Source organism: Terrapene carolina, unplaced genomic scaffold (assembly GCF_002925995.2).
Source record: "Terrapene carolina triunguis isolate 2854851 unplaced genomic scaffold, T_m_triunguis-2.0 Scaffold212, whole genome shotgun sequence".
Lineage (NCBI taxonomy): Eukaryota > Metazoa > Chordata > Testudines > Emydidae > Terrapene > Terrapene triunguis.
This window is the reverse complement of record NW_020664563.1, coordinates 11,451,017-11,471,353: the sequence shown is the minus strand read 5'-3', so window position 1 is coordinate 11,471,353 and position 20,337 is coordinate 11,451,017. Positions and strand designations below refer to the sequence as shown.

Genomic DNA, 20,337 nt, shown 5'->3' with positions numbered 1-20,337 from the left:
AGGATCAGATTCTGACACCTTCACTCATGCTGAGTAATACATTACACTGCCAGTAGTCCCATTGAGATCAGTGAGACTACTCATGGAGTGGAGTACTACTTAGACTGAGTAAAGGTGACAGAATCTAGCCCAAAGGAACTAATTGAAAGGGTGGACCAGAAGTTTAAAAGCCTAAAAGCTTTTAGTTTAGATACATATTCTACTGGGATATACTACTACTACTGGCAAATGTCTTCATTCAATAGATTCAGAAAAGCCAGTAGATTTAACCTCATATTCTGGTTTTCTTTGTACAGAAAGGATTTGGAAATGTTGATGGAGAGTACTGGCTGGGACTAGAAAATATTTACATGCTTACCAATCAGGACAATTATAGGCTATTGATTGAATTAGAAGACTGGAGTAATAAGAAAGTCTATGCAGAATACAGCAGTTTTCGCCTGGAGCCTGAAAGTGAATTCTATAGGCTGCGTCTGGGAACTTACCAGGGAAATGCAGGGGATTCCATGATATGGCACAATGGAAAACAATTTACAACACTGGACAGAGATAGAGATACATACACAGGTAAGGGAATTTTAATGATGTTATACATAGGAAAAAGCTGCTTAATGCAACAGATTCCATTGGTAGTGCCACCTTATTCATATATAACTGTTTCAAGAAATAATACAGTTCGTGCTCCAGAATAATTTAAAGACTCTTATGAAGATGAATTTTTCTTATAGGCAATGTGTCAGTTAATCCACTCAGTTATAAATGATCCCAGTATAGACCTCAATCCCGTAAATTATTCCATGTAGGCAGAACCATGCATCTTCATGGAGCCTGTTGCACAACTGGGGACTTAGTTATTTTAATTCAGTCAACTTCAGTAGGGGTAAGATGACTGAATAAGCTATGTGTTTCTTCTATTCCACATAAGACCTTTGCTGTTATTCTCAGAAATCACGTCATTTGTCTTTCTTGGTGAACCTTGATCCAGAGGGTCAGCAGTAGGCCTTTACATAACTTACTACACATCTAAGGCTTCTTTTGAGGCATTAGTGGGATTTTAGTTGTGCAATCCTGCAAAGGAGCAAACTTCTTGGGTTTTTACCAGCATGTGAGAAAATCATAGACTCTTTCCTTTCCTTTTTAATTATGCATGTTAATAAACAAATTTTTACATAGCCATTATCTTACAGGGACACTTCTATCTGAAAATGTTGTAGTACTTATTACCAGTTAACATCTAATATTGCTACAACCAAAAGATTGAGAGAGAGAAGAAATATTTCTCTCTTTTTTGTGCATTTTGCAAGTCAGCTTTATTGATTCTCCTGCACAGTCAGTTCTCTCTTTTTTTGTGAGTTTTCCTACACTGAAATGTAGGAAAATGGGGAGAAAAAAATATTTTTTGAAATAGGAATATTATTTGCATTAAAGTGGGGCCTAGATACCCCCAAAAAAAGAGATTACAGCCTCACTCTGCTAGGTGCTGTAATGCAATTATAAAGACTCAAAAATTGCCAGAGATACACTACTTTTAACTAGTGTTTTTAAAATAGACTAGATTTCAAACTGATTGTGTCTCTTTAAGCACTCTTTTGGTTAGCAATCTGGAAAACGATATTTTTCTATGGATTAGGGAGTCTCATAGCAGCTTTTGATGCTAGCATTATTTGCACTTCTCAAAGGGACATTGTTAACTTAAGATATTTTTAAACTGACTAGTTAAGAAATTCCCATTTCAGCTAATGTAACATTGTGTCCTTTTAAAAAATACCTTTAAAAATATTTAAAACAGTTTTTCTGTCCCCTTATATTTTTAAGGGTCTTTTTGGCAAGAGAGAAACCAACTGATTATATATGGGAAACAGTGAAACCAATATACAAAGAGTAAACCAACTGGAAAAAATAGAGAATACTATTTTCTCTCATCTGTTTCACTAATAGCAATGTTATGCCCCAATCCTGCAGAGATTTATACATGTGCTTACCTTGAATCACTCAGTAGTCCCAGGTGAATAAAATTAAGTACATGAAGAAGACTTTGTAGGATCAGGGCCTTGCATGTTACTTGTATCTATAACAAGTACGTTTTCAGACAAAATATTATTCTTTTTGATGATGCCCCTTTAATGATAAAAAGCTCTAATAACTAATATAAAATTGTTGATTAAAAACTGAAAATGACCCATAGAAAAACATACCGTGTTACGGCACCACTCATTGTCCAGTTTTGGCCCTGAACGTAGGTAGCATCTTAAAAATAATGACGACTTAAAACAATTGCTACTTTGTTAATATTGTTACTTTTAAAACTTCGGAGAAGACTGACCACCATCTCTCTTCATAAGGTAAACTTCACCACAAATCACTGAAATTGAAACTTAAGGCACAAGTCACATTGCTCCCGCCAAAGTACTTCTGAACAGTTTAAAGCAGATATTCTTAACAATTGCTTACATAAAGTATGTTTTTAGTTTCTTTCAATATAATTAAGCAGCTGAAATCAAAGAGGAGAGCCAGCACCATGTGACCAGCCCAGCTCTCCTCAGATTACCAGCAATCTTCTGTGAACTGCAGTTTGTAGTTGCAACGGAGTTTAGAGAATTGTAAGTGGAAGAAGAAGTTATCCATCTGATCACTAATGGGAGACAAAGTGGCTAGCAAGACAAGCACTTTGTTAATATGTAGTACATAGCATAAAAAAGTTTGAGAACCCCTGGTCTATCATTTCCCCTCTGAAGTGCTGAGGTTTCACTTATTTTATTCTCTCCCAACAGGAAACTGTGCCCATTTTCACAAAGGAGGCTGGTGGTACAATGCTTGCGCACATTCTAACCTTAACGGAGTGTGGTACAGAGGAGGTCATTACAGAAGCAAATATCAAGATGGGATTTTTTGGGCTGAGTACAGAGGAGGTTCTTATTCCCTGAAAGCAGTTCAGATGATGATCAGACCCATTGACTGAAAAAAAAACAAAAGCCATACCCCACTGTCTCAAGTGATCAAATATAAAACTTTTCAGTGCTTGAGCTCCAGGGGGAAAAAAAAGTTACATTTAAACTCTTATTTTGCACAATTTAGCCCTGCAAAATGCAGTGCTACAAGTGTTTTGGGTTTTTGTTTTTTAAACTTTCTCACTGTGATACAGTATGTGTTAAATATAAAGCTTCTAATAATTCACAAAACACACAAGGGTTTAAACATTTGCAATAAATATTTATCTTCATTAAAGCCCTACACATTTTGCATTAATTGCAGCCATTAAAATGATTAAAATAGTTCTTAGGTTACAGTACAAGTTTCTCCAGATCAGTTCAACCTTTAAATGTAAATATGTAAAACAAACTATTTGTCTTATTTTAATGTGAAAATGAATTCATTTTCAGTTATTTAATAGTTTTTTAAAAACTCATTATAAGATTACTTTCAATGTATATCTGATCTTACATTGTTATTGTTTTAACATTTACACACACACACAATGTGTTTGCACCCCAAAATAGTAGACAGAAAATTGGAGAGAAACTCTAGTTTTGCCAGCAGAAATATATTTGGTTGCAAATAAACGATAAGAGTCATTTCCACATGAAGTTGTGAATTTAACATAAAATAGTTGCTAATAATGTAGACTGTTTCTTACAGGACAGGTGTATCCTGCTTCCCGTCAAAGCATTTAGGAGAAATGTTTTCTTAGCACAATAAAAACAAAATACAATTCTTATAACACAAACACTCTTATAAATGCATGAGTAAATTCCACAGTGCTCATGTCTTTTCTATTTGTCTTTGTACTCAACACATGTAGCAGGCAGGCAGTGCTACCTATGGTATGCATGCTACTGAATAGGAAAATCATTCTTGATCACTTGAAAACTCAATCAGCAAAATAGGTAAAAATTAAAAAAAAAAAAAAAACTTTTACTAGAATATATTAAATACACATTTTCTCAACCTTTTGGAAATTGTGACCAAACTGGCATTTTGAAATCATTGCAATCTAATCTCAGTTTCCAAGAAGGCATTAAAATTCAATTTTTTTTTCATTTTTATTAGTTCATGACTTGAACAGATTTCAGCATGTATAACATGTTGGCATTACATAGTAAATTCAGAAAATATGATGCAGCTAAAGAAATTAATGTTAATTACTATATTAATTTATTTCTAAACTTTGTATAAATGCAGCCTGGGGACATTTGTGGTTGCCTAGATGAGGAAAGGCAACCAATATTCAGATGCAGATCAACTTCAAAAGCAAGAAAAGAGCAGTATTGCTAAGGCAAATTTGGGCTGATACTCTTGTGGCCCAGATATAAATGGATGGAAAGGACTTTTGCTACTTCACTCATACTTTCCAGGACTAATTAGGTACACAAAAAAGCCAGAATACAGTAAAGAGTTTCTTGGTTTCACAGACTCAAGTTGACTTTGCCAAGTATTAATGAAGAACAGTCCCACGTATAGGACTATTTACTAGTTTGCTCAACAAAATGATTTAAAATCCAATTCTTACATTAATCAGTCTCAAATATTAACAGTCACAAAACTGCGAGGACCTGAAGTTGTGAGCTGATGTCTTTTTTAAATTGTAACATTTTACAATATAAAATATGCAGAATCATGTGAATATCTCAAATCTGTCATTTTGACCACTATAAGAACAGAGTTTGTTTAGTTGGAGAAATACCATTTAAAGATCAGAAAGCATTTTCAGAGTAAACAAACATACACCACAACTTAAGAAGAGATCTGTGAAAATCCCATCTCCACACCTATAAAAGATTATACTAAAGAGAGAAAAGTTCTGCCTCAGTACAGGCGTAGCAACTTACTCTGTAACACCTAGTAAGGGTGAGAGGTGTAGACTAAATTGCATCCTTGCATATCTGCTGTAAAGACACATTGTGTAAAGACACATTGTACCTCCACCTAACTGTCTTTCTAGCTGAATGACCTCATAGTCCTATGGGACAAAATATATCCTGGGGAATTATAAGGAACAGAAATTCACATTCTCAACCACTTACACAAAAACACTCTTGTACTTTACTTTTCTTGGGTTCTTTAAAATAAATATGGTATTTGCCAACTCTGAACTTATAATCATAGAAATGTAGGACTGGAAGGGACCTCAGTAGGTCATCTAGTCCAGCCCCCTGCACTGAGGCAGGACTAAGTATTATCTAGACCATTCCTGACAGATGTTTGTCTAACCTGTTCTTTAAAACCTCCAGTGATGGAGATTCCATAATAATTTCTTCCAGTGCTTAACTTCCCTTACAGTTGGGAAGTTTTTCCTTATGTCTGACCTAAATCTCCCTTGCTGCAATTTGAGCCCATTATTTCTTATCCTGTCCTCAGGGGTTAAGGAGAACAATTTATCACCTTCTTCTTTATAGCAACTTTTTACATACTTGAAGACTGTTATAAGTTCTGGCAATAACATATTGCTATCATATATATAAACTCACAGCCTCTTTGGATACAGAGCTGCTGATCCAAAGCCAATTAAAGTCAGTGAGAGTCTTAACAGAAAGCCCCCACTGGATATTAGTGGCTTTGGGTCAGGTCTTAAGGAATTGCAGTTTTCTCTGAAGCACATTGCAGGTGAACATGACAGCAGGAAGTACCACCTTTAGATTCTACTGAAAAAAAAAAGTAGGACACAAACTATCACAAGGTGTAACAACTTTAACCGTATTGAAATCTAGATAAACAGACTGATAGCTACCTTGATCTGCAACTGGGCAAGCAGAAACAACAGTACAAAGAAGAAACAGCATCTTATGGGGCCTAGAAGAATAAGCACAGGGTTGGGAGCTGGAACAGTAACTAAACTTGGAAAAATTAGTTACAATTTTCAGTCTCAGATATCTGACCTGTAAAATTGCCAACTATATCAAAGTTATTATAAGCTACTTACCAGGAGACTTCTGAAGTTTGAATTATCATTACCCTCCCCTAAAAATCTTGGAAGACTACTCCCAGGAAACAGTATAAATTCAGCTTCTGAAGAAGTCCAAGCTGATGGCCAGATATTACAAGATAGATGGTCTAGAAAGCACTGAAGTAGATTAGATTTAAATATAAACATAGAAACACAGATTTCTAAATTAAAGGCATTTATTAGAAGTACGCATTGATTTCTAGATAGCAATCTACCAAGACTGATTCCCTAACAGTTTTTTCAGGGAAGTAAGTGATTCTCAGACAGCTAAAACCTGTTATTAAAAAAAAACTGATAAGTGTGCATTTCAAGTAGAAATGCACAGAGTGAATCAAACAGCAGCTCATTGTGAAAGCACAACGGCAGCAAGAAGTGCTGAGTGTGAAGTTCTAGGATAGTTGCTATGCAGAACACTATTGTGGCAGGCAAACCAATAGCTGGTTCTTTCAATTAAAACTATATTCAGACTCCATCAATCAATACACTACAGTTCTGAAACACAATCTTTGTAGATTAATATGTATGATTCACCAGTGTTGGCTTTTGTAAATATTTTATTTCTATTCATTTCATGTTTATTATCAATACATAGGTAAACTGAAAAGTTACTGTCTATAATATAGACAATTGCTTAACTACACTTGTGGTTTGATATTAAAAATGTTCAAGAGCCCAAACAGTGAAGCCTTGCCAAGTTTATCAGCTAAAGACGATGCAGTTCAATGCAGAAAGAAAAGAATTCTTACTTTACAGAATCTTTCAGGGAAGCTTGTTTCTCACAGCATGAAGTTCACTTTACAGAAGAGTTGCTCACAATATACTCCCTGCCTCCAACCCTAACTAATATTTGTATCATGGTAGTTTACTAAGTAAAAGAACTCTGTACATCACCTAAGACTAAGCAACAATTAGCTTTTTATCTTGTTTTTTTGGCACCATGATGTATACTTCTCTCTCAGTTTTGGATACTACATTTCAAACCAGTTTCCTGTGAATGTACCTCTCAACTTGTACCAGGAAAGAGAACAAATGTATCTTGTCTTTGACATGTTTCATATTTTCCAGTGCCAAAGATGACTTCAGCTTTGCAGGTATTGTGGCTATATATCTTGACATTAGTGAATGGATGTCAACAGGATTGTGGGAAAGACATAATTCAGTTAATATAACTGCCCACGTGTTGGATAAAACACAATATTAAGGCGGTGTGCACTATGCCTAACATATATGTATTGACTAACAGAATGCATATAAACCAAACCCAACTCATTTAATGAAGTGCTTTAGACATCTTTGGTTCATGAGAATAAGCCATAAGGAAAAACAAAAAATATGGCTACAAATATTGCAGGTTGGCATATTATTTGCTTGAAAAATACAAAGTAACATCAGCTAACACATTTATGTAACATTTATTCAGTCGGAAACAATGGGATTTAATGATAATTCCTCTTTGAACAAACAGCGTTCCCCTGAAACAAATGTTTCCTTAAAAAAAAAAAAAAACACCTATGTTAATAAAAGAGACAGAGTGCCATGGTAATCACAAAATGAAGTTTTTCTTCATCCGTTACTAACTGCAATTTCATGGGAAATATTAATGAGTTCAAAAAAGAACTCAAAATCCTGCTCTCGGAAATAGGAGTTTTTTTTTTTTCTAACTGTGGCTGCTGTCACAGTATCTTTGGGAATGTGCATTCCCCCACCCCCTGTATCAAAATATTTCCTGTGCAAGGGCAACTTCAGCCTGAATGGTCTTAGAATATGTGCTAACTACTTATGCTAAACTATCTGTTTGATCTTTTATTTAGCTGTAAAAAGCAACAGAGGGTCCTGTGGCACCTTTAGTCTTAACAGGACCCTCTGTTGCTTTTTACAGATTCAGACTAACACGGCTACCCCTCTGATACTTATTTAGCTGTGACACTCTTAGTACCTTTCCCAGACCTGAAGTGCTCTGCATAGCTGCAAAGCTTGTCTCTCTCACCATCAGAAGTTGGTCCAATAAAAGATATTGGCTCATCCGCCTCATCTATCCATTTCCCTTTTGTCATTCAGAACTAGATACAGGTGTCACTTTCTCTGTCAGGCTTTTACTGTGGGATTCCACTGGACTTTAAGCAGTCTTCAGCTTTCCTTTTTTACCACTCCCCCAATGTCACCTCAGAGTTCATTTAAATATTTCATTAGAAAAACCTAGAGAATCTGCATTATCTAAATTACAGTTACATTTCTAATTAAGGCAGTTATTTCACAGCTGTACTAATCTAGACTTCATTCAATATAATCTGATTTTCTAAGAAAATTAAGTAAATTTTATTGTAATTGCCAAAAACAATGCAGCAGTTTCTGAGAAAAGAGGTGAGTGAAAATTATGTTTTGCCCATGTTTAAAGCTTCTAGTGACCTTTTCTTTGAGATGCTGTGGTAGGGTTACCATATTTCCACAAGCAAAAAAGAGGACGGGAGGGGGAGGAGCCCCGCTCTAGCCCCGCCCCTGTCCCACCCCCATCCACTCCCTCCCACTTCCCACCCCCTGATTGCTCCCCTCAGAACCCCCAAACCCCCCCGCTCCTTGTCCCCTGACTGCCCCCTCCTGGGACCCCTGCCACTAACTGCCCCCTAGGACCCCACCGCTTATCTAAGCCGCCCTGCTTCTTGTCCCGACTGCTCCCTCCTGAGAACGCCCTACGACCCTACCTGTCCCCTGACTGCCCCGATCCTTATCCACACCCCCACCCCATATTCACACCCCCGCCCCCAGACAGACCCCCGGGGACTCCCATGCCCTATCCAACTGCTCCCCGCCCCCGACAGGACCCCTAGAACTCCTGACCCATCCAACCCCCTCTGCTACCTGCCTGCCTCGACCCCTCTCCACACCCCTGCCCCCTGACAGCCGCCCCAGAACCCCAGACCCATCTAACCCCCCCTGCTCCCTGTCCCTGACTGTCCCAACACCTCTCCACACCCCTGCCCCCCTGACAGCCCCCCCGACCCATCTAACCCCCCCTGCTCCCTGTCCCTGACTGTCCCAACCCCTCTCCACACCCCTGCCCCCCTGACAGCCCCCCCAGAGCCCCCGACCTATCTAACCCCCCCGCTCCCTGTCCCTGACTGTCCCAACCCCTCTCCACACCTTTGCCCCCCTGACAGCCCCCCCCAAACTCCCGACCCATCCAACCCCCCCTCCCTGTCCCCTGACCAGGACCGGCTTTAAAGAGCCCAGGAATCGGGCTGCGCTCCGGCCGGGGTTGCGGGGCTTGGGGCCGGGCCGGAGGTGCTCGGCCGGGGCTGCTGGGGCCCGAGCCGGGCCGGGTCCGGGCCGGGGGTGCTGGGGCCCGAGCCGGGCCGGAGCCGCTGGGGCAGCTGGGAGCCGCTCGGCCCGGGCCAGAGGGAGCAGCTCGGCCAGGGCCGCGCCTCCCCGGAGCTCTCCTCCTCGCGCCCCCCCCCCACTCCAGCTTACCTGCTGCTGCCTCCCGCTTGCCCCTGCTCAGACTTCCCGCGAAGATCTGATTCGCGGGAAGCAGGGGACGGGGAGGAGCAGGGGGGCGGAGCGTTCAGGGGAGGGGAGAAGGGGGAAGACAGCTGGGGGCCGGACAGCATGGTAAGGCTGCAGAGGATGGGGGGAGCCGGGAAGGGACTTTGGGTGCCCAGCGGCGCTTGGCCGCCGCTTTTCTATCTATAAATAGCCGACCGGGGGGAAATCCCGGACATTTTTAGATTTTTAAAAATCCCCCCCGGACGGCTATTTATAGACCGAAAAGGCCGGACATGTCCGGGGAAATCCGGACATATGGTAGCCCTATGCTGTGGTGTCCTCATGCTTTGGAGCAGGTATTTGAAATTCAACAGGGATGTGGCCTTTGTGTTAGGGATGTGTCTCCTTTTTGCTATTCCTGTGAAAATCCACCCAAATTTGGCAAAATTTGAAGCTTTTGAGAAAAAAATCACTTCACACATGCTTGATAGAGAGTTGCTTGATTGCAGTGAAATTCCCCAGAGTCCATCCACACTGAGCATGCTCCAGCCCAGGCTGCAGGGGCCAAGCAAGATACTCACTTCAATTGCTGCTCCAGTTTGGGATGGGGCCAGGCACCAAAATTGAGAGCAGGGACATTGTCTCTCCTGTACGCTCAATGACCTCCCTGATTAACCCTGCTTCCTTGAAAGGGAGAGGGACATGGGGCATGAGAGAGTGGAACTGGCTAGGCAACTCCATGGGAAATGAAGGTTATTTTCTTGTAACCAGTGTTTTTTTGAGATGGCTCTGTATATTCACACTTATGGATACTGTGCCACCTTGTGGTACCTAATAGTAGAACCCTCTCCAAGTAGTGTCAGAGTGCTCTCACACACTCACCTCGTATCCTTATCCTCAGCATCTCTGAATGTTCTGAGGCTGAGGCTATATAAGGTGTGTGTGTGGGGGGGGGGGGGCACAGTGCCCTCTTCTACCTTAGTTCCTTCCACTGCCAACTGAGAGAAAAGAACAATAGGACTCTAAGGCCTGTTCTACACCGGGGGGCGGGGGGGTTGATCTAAGTTACACAACTTCAGCTACGTGAATAACGTAGCTGACGTCGACGTGCTTAGATCTACTCAACGCATTGTCTTCACTGCGGTGAGTCGCTGCCTGTCGATCCTGCGGGTAATGTAGACAAGCCCTAAGAGGGAAAAAAGGGCAGAAGTGTGAACATGCAGAGCAATCTCAAAGAACTATGGTTACAAGTATGTAACCTTAATTTCTTCTTTGAGGGACTCTACATATTCCACTTATGGGTGGTTTGATAAGCAGTTCTGAAAATAACCTGGGGGAAGGAACACAGGTAACTGAATAGAGACTGAAGCACCACTCTACCAAAACAAGCATCAGCCCTTGAAGCCAAATCAAGGGCAGAATGTTTAAGTAAAAGTGTCTCAGCAACAGAGACTTGTGTAAGGTGAACAAAAGACACTGCCACAGCTCTGGTGGAATGAGATAGTACCATTGTAGGTACAGGAATTTCTGCTATCATGTAACATTCAACAATCCATTGTTTAAACTATCCAGAAATAGCCTGGGAATACACAGTCTGACCCCATGTGATTCTTGGAATAAGAATCACACAATTGTCTGATAGATGTGAAATTCAGAAACTACTTTTGGCAAAAACTTGGGATCAGCCATCAAGACATTTAATTCATTCACCTCTCTGGCTAATGTAGGTAATAACGAATGCCATCTTAATAGATAAGTAATACAGGTTCCAATTTCCTGGAATCTTAAAGCTGCTTTGACTTCCTGGAGAAAGACACAGGAGCAGAGACTGTCTTCCTTAGACCTTGGATCCAACAAATGCCAAAAACTTCAAGAGCCTCCTTAAGGTTAAGCACCTGCAATCATTTTTGCCTCTCCTTTGAGATCTAGGCATGAAAGTCCAGCAGATGGAACACTGAGAAGGAGAGTGGCTCTCCGCCAAGTACTTCAGGCATCTAACACAATTGTCCCACACCGGGAAAACAACTGGACACCATAACCCTGAACGGACCATAACTTAACTAAGTATACTTATTACTAAACTATAACTATGCTAAACAATTACAAAAGGCAGCAAGAAATGGAGAAAACCCCCAGACTGAGTGGATCAGAGCAGTTCACTTCCACCTTGCACAACAGTTGGAAGGAACTGAGGTAGTAAAGGGCGCTGTACATTCTTTCCCGTAGCATGTTCAGAGATGCTGAGGGTATGAACACAAGGGGCCATGCAAGCACTCTAACACAGTGGTTTCCAAAAAAAATTTCTGGTGACACAGTTGAAGAAAATTGTTGATGCCTGCGACCCAAAGGAGCTGGGGATGAGGGGTTTGGGGTGTGGGAGGGGCTCAGGGCTGGAGCAGAGGGTGTGGGGGTGAGGGCTGTGGGGTGGGGCCGGGAATGAGGGGTTCAGGGTATGGGAGGGGGCTCTGGGCTGGGGCAGGGGGTCAGGGTGTGGGCGGGGGTCAGGGCTCTAGGCTGGGGGTGCAGGATCTGGGGTGGGGCCGGGGATGAGGGGCTTGGGGTGCAGAAAGGGATTGGGGCACAAGGTTGGGGCATGGGCTTACCTTGGGCGGCTCCTGGTCAGTGGCGCAGCAGGGGTGCTAAGGCAGGCTTCCTGCCTATCCTGGCACTGCGCGGTGCCCCGGAAGCGGCCAGCAGCAGGTCCAGCTCCTAGGAGGAGATGCGCAAGCAGCTTTGCATTGCTCTCGCCTGCAGGCACCGCCCCCTCCAGCTCCCATTGCCTGGGAGCTGGTGCTTGGGGCGGAGGCAGCACGCGGAGCCCCGTGGCCCCACCTAGGAGCCAGATCTGCTGCTGGCCACTTCCTTAGCCGGACAGCACTGCCAACGGGACTTTTAATGGCCCAGTAGGTGGTGCTGACCAGAGTCGCCGCAACCCAGTGCCTTACATTCTGTGACCCAGTACTAGGTTGCTGTCACACCCCAATGGCCCCCCTCCCTCAGGGAGTCTCCAGGGAAGGCAGATCAGCATTGTATGTGACTAACGCTGTTGCAAGCATCGCAAAGCATTTTGGGGAGGGTCAAAGGTGTGAGAGTGGGGAATGGAAGATTCCTTTGCAGGAGTACGAGAGGCCAAGGGGGCGGGGGGGAGAAAGAAAGAAGCAGAAAACGGGTTAATTCAGCACTTTAGGTAGACGCTGGCCCAGGCCCAAGGTCATGGGCTCGACGAGAAATCTACAGCTGCCCAGTCGTGACAAGAGGAGAACTAAGTGGAGCCGAGCTGCAAGGATAGCAGTGAAAACAGAGCGAATGAGGCAGCGACAGTGAAGGCCAACAGAAGGGAAAACAAATTCTCCGGAGCCGGTGTGTTTTGGGCAGCCGAGAAGGCCACAGCAAGCCGATTGGGACTGGTACAAAGAGCACCAGGCACAGAGGGCCCTGGATGACGACACCTCCAAAGAAACCCAGGACTTAAAAGCCCTCCCAAGAACTGGAGCAATTCGGAGATCACACCGCAGATCCTGGACGACCTGTGCACACAGGACAGACCTCCCGTCCATCCTCCCCCCCCCTTTTCCTACGCTACACCCAGACCTGGCCAGCCCTGGGTAGTGAGTGTGTGAGTATGAAAGTGGGTTAGGGCACTAATGCTTTCTTCCTTCCTTTGAGTGACATGGAAGCATTTCCAGCACTCTCCGCTGTTATTTTATTATTTTATCAACAAAGCTTTAAAATTCAGAGATGTGGTGTGCCTCGTCATCTACTCCCCAGAAAGATCCTGTGGTCCCAGCCTGATCAACTGTGGGCCCAGGCAGATTGTTAACGAAAATCTGTCACATCGCGACCTGCACTTTGAAAACCACTGCTCTAACAGACACTGCTTAGAGAGGATTCTACCATTAGGGACCAAAAGGCAGTGCAGTATCCATAAAAAGGACTATGCAGAACCACTCAAAGAACTGTGCTTTAAATATATTTGCCAGGTTCTTTGCATATTAACCTGATCCTGAATAAGTAATGTACAATATAGTATGTTAATGTTTTATTGCAACTTTGCCTTAATAAAAAGTTTCAAAAATTCCCCCAAAACAGTAAGTGCTGTATAATGTTACACACTAAAAAAAAAAAGATCCTAGGTGTTTCAAATTGGGCATTCAAAATTAGTGGATACTTTTGACCTTAATCTCTTAATCAATCTCTGTCCCTCCATTCCCCATCTATATAATGGGGATAATACCAATTCATCTCATAGGGGTGTTATGAAAATACATTCACTGTTTGTGAAGCATTCAGATAATATAGTGATGAGCACCATAGGAAAACCCAGGAGGAAACCAATAATTCTGTTTGCAGAGTGCAGTTTGAATAGCATGTAGTAAATAAGCATAGGGCCACACAATCAACAAGGAGAAACATTATTAAATAGTAGCTCATTAAGTGAGCATCGTTCATCCAGTGCACTGAATGAAGCAGTATCCTAAACAAAACAAAAAAAAAATATGATCATGTAATTAAAGACTGTCATCCATACACACAAGGGAGCCAATTAAGGTTCCATAGGCAACCTTAATTCTGACATTTCCTAACTTCCGAGTGCTTGACCTTGCAACCTTAATACTGTTCTTTTAATGTACATTTTTGCATGCAATACATACACGCACACACACATTAAATACATGTGTGTACAATATATATACACACACATACATATATACACACACATACATATATATACACACATACATATATATAAAATATATACACACACACACATATATATATTGTTTTGTGTGTGTGTGTGTGTGTGTGTGTGTGTGTGTGTATGTATGTATGTATGTATGTATACACACACACACACACACTCACTCACTCACTCACTCACTCACTCACTCACTCACTCACTCACTCACTCACTCACTCACTCACTCTATTTCCCCAAGAGAAGACTTACAAGACTGCAAAAATCATTTCTCAAGGGAAACCATAAGCAGTGCACTTGGAAGATTTGCTCAATTTACTGACTTCAATTTTTGCATGACTAAAGGTATTTTTCTGCATATTTGCTTTCCCAGAGTAACATCCTCAGTAGTATAAATTGTATTGCCTCCTCATTAGGAAAATGAAGTAGGCATGCCTACAAGAATTATACATGGAGAATATTTATCATGTTCCATATCCCTATGCAGCACACTGTTCTATTTTTCTCTCTCCTACAGAATGAGTGTTGTCAAAGTGCCAAATTCCCAGCACAACACTTAAGATTGTTCTGTAATTTATGACAAGAACAAATAAACATTTTTAATGATTTTCAGATTTAGAGCAGTAATTCACACACATTTTTTCCTTACGATTTGCCAGACTAGTACTTGCCAGACAAATGTTTACACCTTTACTCTGAGAACCTCTTCTTCTCCCCTCCCTCAGCTCCAACAGCTTAACACAACTGATCTCACCTTCAGTGAAACACAAATATAAAAGACTATTTCAAGGAGTAGTAAATTTTAAGCTAAGAAACATCTTTTATTTCTATCAGTATGACCCACTTGTTTCACTGTGAAGTCTGGCAGCACAACTATAACAAAGGCTTTGTCAGAATTTCCATTATAAACCTTTTTCAGAGAGGTTATATTTTGCTTAGAATAAAATAAACATGACTTATCCATTCTCAGTTTGCGTTGACCATTTAAATTGGCCATATAAGATATGTCTTCACTACAGAATTAACTTGGGTGACTGGCATCTAGGTTTGAGCATCCAGGTTAGCCTAGCCCGGGTGTGAATGGCCACACTGAAAAGCCACATTTGAGTTACTGGGTGCACACTGGTGCTGCACACTTGTATGTCACCAGGAATTCTGGGGGCAAATCCCATGGTTCTTAGCACTGCAGTAAGTGGGGATGCTCTGATTCCTTCCCAGTGAACTGTGGAAGAATGTGTCTGACCTTCTTGGCTCACTGGAGAATTATGAGAAGGAACTGGAGGACTATCACCACGAGCGATTTAGCCTGCATGCTCACTTGTGCTTTAGCCTATAACCACAGATGTACCAACAAGCCCCAGGTGAAAGCAACAAATTCAGGTTAGAGGTTTGTGTGTCTGTATAAGACAGTTTAGGGACAACATGCAAGTAAGAACTCGAGTTAACTCTACAGTGAAAATATACCCATATTAATTTTGGAGACAAAACTGAACTCCTTTTAAACTTCTGAGACAACACCACAGTTGTCCTCTTTTTGTGTCCTTCCTAACCCCACTACCAGCAGGGTCCTTCATGACCATTGCCAATGTAACTGTGTTTCTACCACCAGCAGGGATCTCAGACAGCATGTGGCAATCAACTTGCCTAGTAAGTCCAGAAAAGTTACCTTTATAAAGCAATGCCATTCTCCCAGTTCCTGGAGTGTGATATCCAAAGTTGCTTTCCAAACTAAGTTTGTCATGCCACAGCAGAGCCATTAAACCAGTTAATCGTTTAACAGCATTGTATACGTAATTTAACACAGAAGCAATACTCTTTCTGTACACATTTTACATACCAAAGAACAGAAAACAAACAAAAAAAACCTTTAATAGATTATAGCCTACAAGTGGAAAATCAGAAACAGATTAGTGAATTGCTCTTTTATTGAATATTCTTCTACTCATTTCAGTAAAAATCCCTAGTTAACAACCTTTAGAGAGAATATTTTTATAAATTCTCAGCAGGCCTTACTACAGGTTAAATTTTTCATTGCAGGAAGAGATTAACTGAATTGAACAGTTAAGCTTCCAAGACAGTTCCAGATTTACTAAGATTACTGTTCCAAACCATTTTCATTTGCTTTTCCAGCCATTTATCCATATGAAGTTAAGTAACACTAGAGAAAGAACCCCAGAAAAGTATATCTAATTCACTATTCCTCTGGAGAATTAAAATGAAAGCATACGACATTCTTGTCACTAATAACAACTAGTACTGTATAAAGCCAGATGATAGACTAGTTTTTAAATTACAACTGGTCCCAGCAAGAAGTATTACAGACATCAACTAAACCAATTTTTCATTTCTAAGCAAAAAGGAAATACACATTAGACTTTAATAAATTGACACGTTATGTCCAAAGACTTACTCTACAGCAGAATTTGGACAAAAAGTTGTTCATGTGTCTAAAGGGAGATGTTTGCACTGGCACAAACTTGAAATAAAGGAAGAACAATCATACAGTTTTCCAGTATTTTTCTGTTTTCCTTTGCCAATTTTGCATATATTTGTATTTTGTACACTTAAGGAAGCAACAGAAAAAATCCAAATCAGCTAGATAGAGAAAAATATCTATTTTATTTCTAAAACGTTAGATACCAGAAAGATTGTTTAAGCAAGAAGCAGAGAAGCCCGGATATCTGGGATGCTGAAAGAAGCCTGGCCTACCTGGTAAATTGTTTTTGCTTGGTCTGATATCATCTCATAAACCCATAACAGATAAAAGCTAATGCTAAAAAACCTTTGAATAGCTGTAAGTTGGAGCTTTCCAATACTCTAGAGAAACATTTTCTAATCTTGGAGGTTTGGAAGAAGTCAAATCTTAAAATTCCATTCTGATTATGTTTTATGCCCCACCTCCCAGCCCCCCATCCAAGTTCAGTTCTGATCTGATTGCAGTGATTACAAATCTCATTAATCAATCTCCTATGCCATATCTCTGAATACCTGAAAATCTGTTTTTAAAGTACATGAAACATTAATCTCTCTATATAGGAGTTCATGAGCAGAGTCACTGCTAAAATCAAGCAGGAATTGCCAAAGAGGTAGAAAGTAGGTTCAATAAACTGATTCTAAAGAGTGGGTATCATTGAACAAAGTATTTCCCCTTCCCCACTGTTCTTTTTGATTGAGTGAAAGTCATATGAAACTTTTCAGCAATTTCACAACACCCAAATGTTAACATTTGTACCCTGAATGTGATTCTCCCAAAGTCTGAAGCTATTTGAGTCTTAGAGTCGGTTTATAGTATAAGAATCAGATTGAGGGCAGCCAAAGAACTACTGATCAAAGCTTCATAACATTATGACTGCAAGCTTATCCTATAATGTTTTCTTTTAAATTTTAAATATGTGCTGTATTGATCCTCTTGCTGGCCCGCCTCTCAAGGAAGATTCCCCTTTTATTTTTTGCCCCTTTGAGATTTTGCTTACCATCTTCAGGCCACTTCAGGAGACCCAAAAACATGTCCCAGAGTGAGACTGGAGTTCAAGAATGGAATCCCCGGAATCAAGACGCTCTGGGACAAGTTTTGTCCATTTCTACCGCATGGGATCCACATGAGCCACATCCACCTATATATCTTACTTATTTGGACCCCATCACTGTAGTATCTGAGCAACTACACTCTTTAATGTATTTAGCCTCACATCATCTCAGTCAGGTTTTCCACATTTTGCAGATGGTGAGCCAAGGCACAGAGAAACTAAGTGACTTGCCAGGGCCACACAGGATGTTTGTGATGGAGCAGGAATTGAATCTGCATCTCCCATAGCATTGGTTAGCACTCTAATCACTAGAACATCCTTTTTCTCTTCTCTCAAATGGGTTTGCTAGAGGCCCTTTCCTGAGATATTATAAGGGGACCCTTAGGAGGCCTGATATAGAGGTGACAGGACTGGGGATGGGACTAAGAGTAAAGGCCCCTTACTAAACATTCTGGCATCCATGTTGTGCTCAAAGCCCAAGAGCACCACAATCAGGAGTGGTGGTTGCAGGTGTGAGATCTAGACACTTCTAGCGTACTGATGTTCTGGCACTGCTCTCCTGAGAAAGGGGAGGAAGGAGGCACTTGCCTTTGGAGTGGGCTGTTACAGTCCTGCCTGGCTCCTCTTCTGTCTGGGGTAGGGGAAATTACATACCACTGCCCACACTGGGCTTCTAGGATGGTGCCTGCATCTCATCCATCCAAGTCAATCCTGCCTGGTTTTGCTTCTGCTTAGAGAAAGAAGGCCAAGGTGACCCCTGCCTTGACAAGATTGTTGAGAGGGAAAAATGTATCCTACCCCCAGAGGAGGTGAAACTCCCCACTGTGACACTAAGTAAGAAGGGATGAAGTGAAAGAATAAACCTCTCTTTTTTGGCCTAGTTTTCTCCCTAAGCAACTGAAGGGATATCAGCTGCTTCAGTATTTCACAAAAGGAAGCAGGGCTGACAACTTATAAGGCCAACAAACCTGAGACACAGCTGACATTTAGAAGATTAAATTATAGAACCAAATTGCTAATTCAGAATTACAGTTTTTTTAAAAATTTCCTCAGAAAACCTCTTCAGTGCAAAGGTCTGGTTAACTCTGTCTGCTGCTGTTGAAGCAGAACAAAACTAGTGGGAGCTGCAGGGGGCTGAGCATTCCCTTGTTACCAGTGCCTGACAAGACTGATTCTTTACCCCCACATAAGATACAGAGGCTGAAGTACCTATCATGACAGATATGTGGATGTTAGCACAATAAAGGATTTCTAATCCCCACGTCCAAGAGGATTTAAAATAGCCCAAAGAAGTAAAGGAGAAAATAGCAGATTTAGAGTTTGGGGGGGGATTATCAAGTCTAGTCAACTGTAGTGAGCCACTGGAGCTCATCTTGATGTAGATAAAGAAATAACCGATGTCTGCAACACAATGCATATTAAGTTGGATGAACTCATGTGACCTGCCTGATGTTTCTGGGAGAGGGAAACAGTCAGACAAGCATTTCTTTAACATTTGTATAATTACTGAAGTTTTATATAATTAACATTCAACTACAAAAATATCAAAAATACACTGGTAGGCACTAACCCTGCTTAAAGCTGCTCTTTAAAATCAAATAATTCCAAAAAACTGGTGAAAATATTTGATCATAGCCATAAAAACTATATCCATTAAGCAAATATATAAATCAACCAGTAAAGATTTCTTAGAAACATAGGAAGGCAAATTATTCATTATAAATCTCTATAAATCACCCATTTTATTTTTTTATATTTTGTAGCACCAATTTAATAACCTAGTCACTTCAGTGTAATCAAAGTGATAATATATGCAATAGAAATCAGATTCCACAACAGCTAAAACAGATTCCAGAAGTTATGCTTACCTCTGCAGTTAGTGACTGATGACTTTTCATTATTAAATTTATAGTCAAATGTTTAGTTCTTGGAAAGCACTTCCAGGAGTAACAGTCTCTAACTGCTTCTCCATGAGCCAACCATTAAATCTACACAACATCTCCAAGAAAACTGATACTCTATGTAAAATCTTAGGAGCACTTGAGAGGTTTAACAGGAATTTTTCTTCTTAAGTAGAAAAGTTATTTCTTACTATATCAGAGATGGGCAAACTACGGCCCACGGGACCGTTCTGCCCGGCCGCTGAGCTCCTGGCCCGAGAGGCTAGCCCCCGGCCCCTCCCCTGCTGTCCCCCCTCCCCTGCAGCCTCAGCTCACTGCACCACTGGCACAAAGCTCTGGGGGGTGAGCTCCTTGGGCAGCACAGCTGCAGAGCCCGGTCTGACCCGGCGTTCTGTGCTGAATGGTGCGTGGCTGGCTCCAGACGGGCAGCGCAGCTACCTGTCATGGTGCAGCCGCGCCGCCAGCTGCCGGTGCTCCAGGCAGCGCAGTAAGGGGGCAGGGAGGTTGGATAGAGGACAGGGGATTTCGGGGGGTGGTCAGGGGCTGGGGGTGTGGATGGGGGTGGGAGCGGTCAGAGGGCAGGGAATAGGAGGATTGAATGGGGGCGGGGGTTCCGGGGGTAGTCAGGGAGAAGGGGTGGTTGGATGGGGCAGGGGTCCCGGGGGGGGCAATCAGAAAGGAGAGGAGGGGTTGGATGGGGCGGTGGGGGGCAGTCAGGGGCAGGGGTTCCGGGGATGGTCATGGGACAGGGAGAAGGGATGGTTGGATAGGGTAAGGATCCCGGGGGGGGGG

At 41.9% G+C, this 20,337-nt stretch overlaps 2 protein-coding genes across 5 annotated transcripts in view; one reads left to right on the top strand and one right to left on the bottom strand.

Moving 5' to 3' along the window:
• Nucleotides 1–3,231, top strand: part of LOC113407499 (angiopoietin-related protein 1) — a 37,493-nt gene extending 34,262 nt beyond the window's left edge. Inside the window, exons 4-5 of the mRNA XM_026656089.1 lie at nucleotides 297–567; nucleotides 2,772–3,231. Of these exons, the coding sequence (XP_026511874.1) occupies nucleotides 297–567; nucleotides 2,772–2,959 (459 nt within the window). The 3' untranslated portion in view covers nucleotides 2,960–3,231. The remainder of the gene's footprint in view (nucleotides 1–296; nucleotides 568–2,771) is intronic.
• LOC113407498 (ras-specific guanine nucleotide-releasing factor RalGPS1) overlaps nucleotides 1–20,337 on the bottom strand; it is a 287,535-nt gene that overhangs the window by 128,555 nt on the left and 138,643 nt on the right. The window lies entirely within an intron of this gene.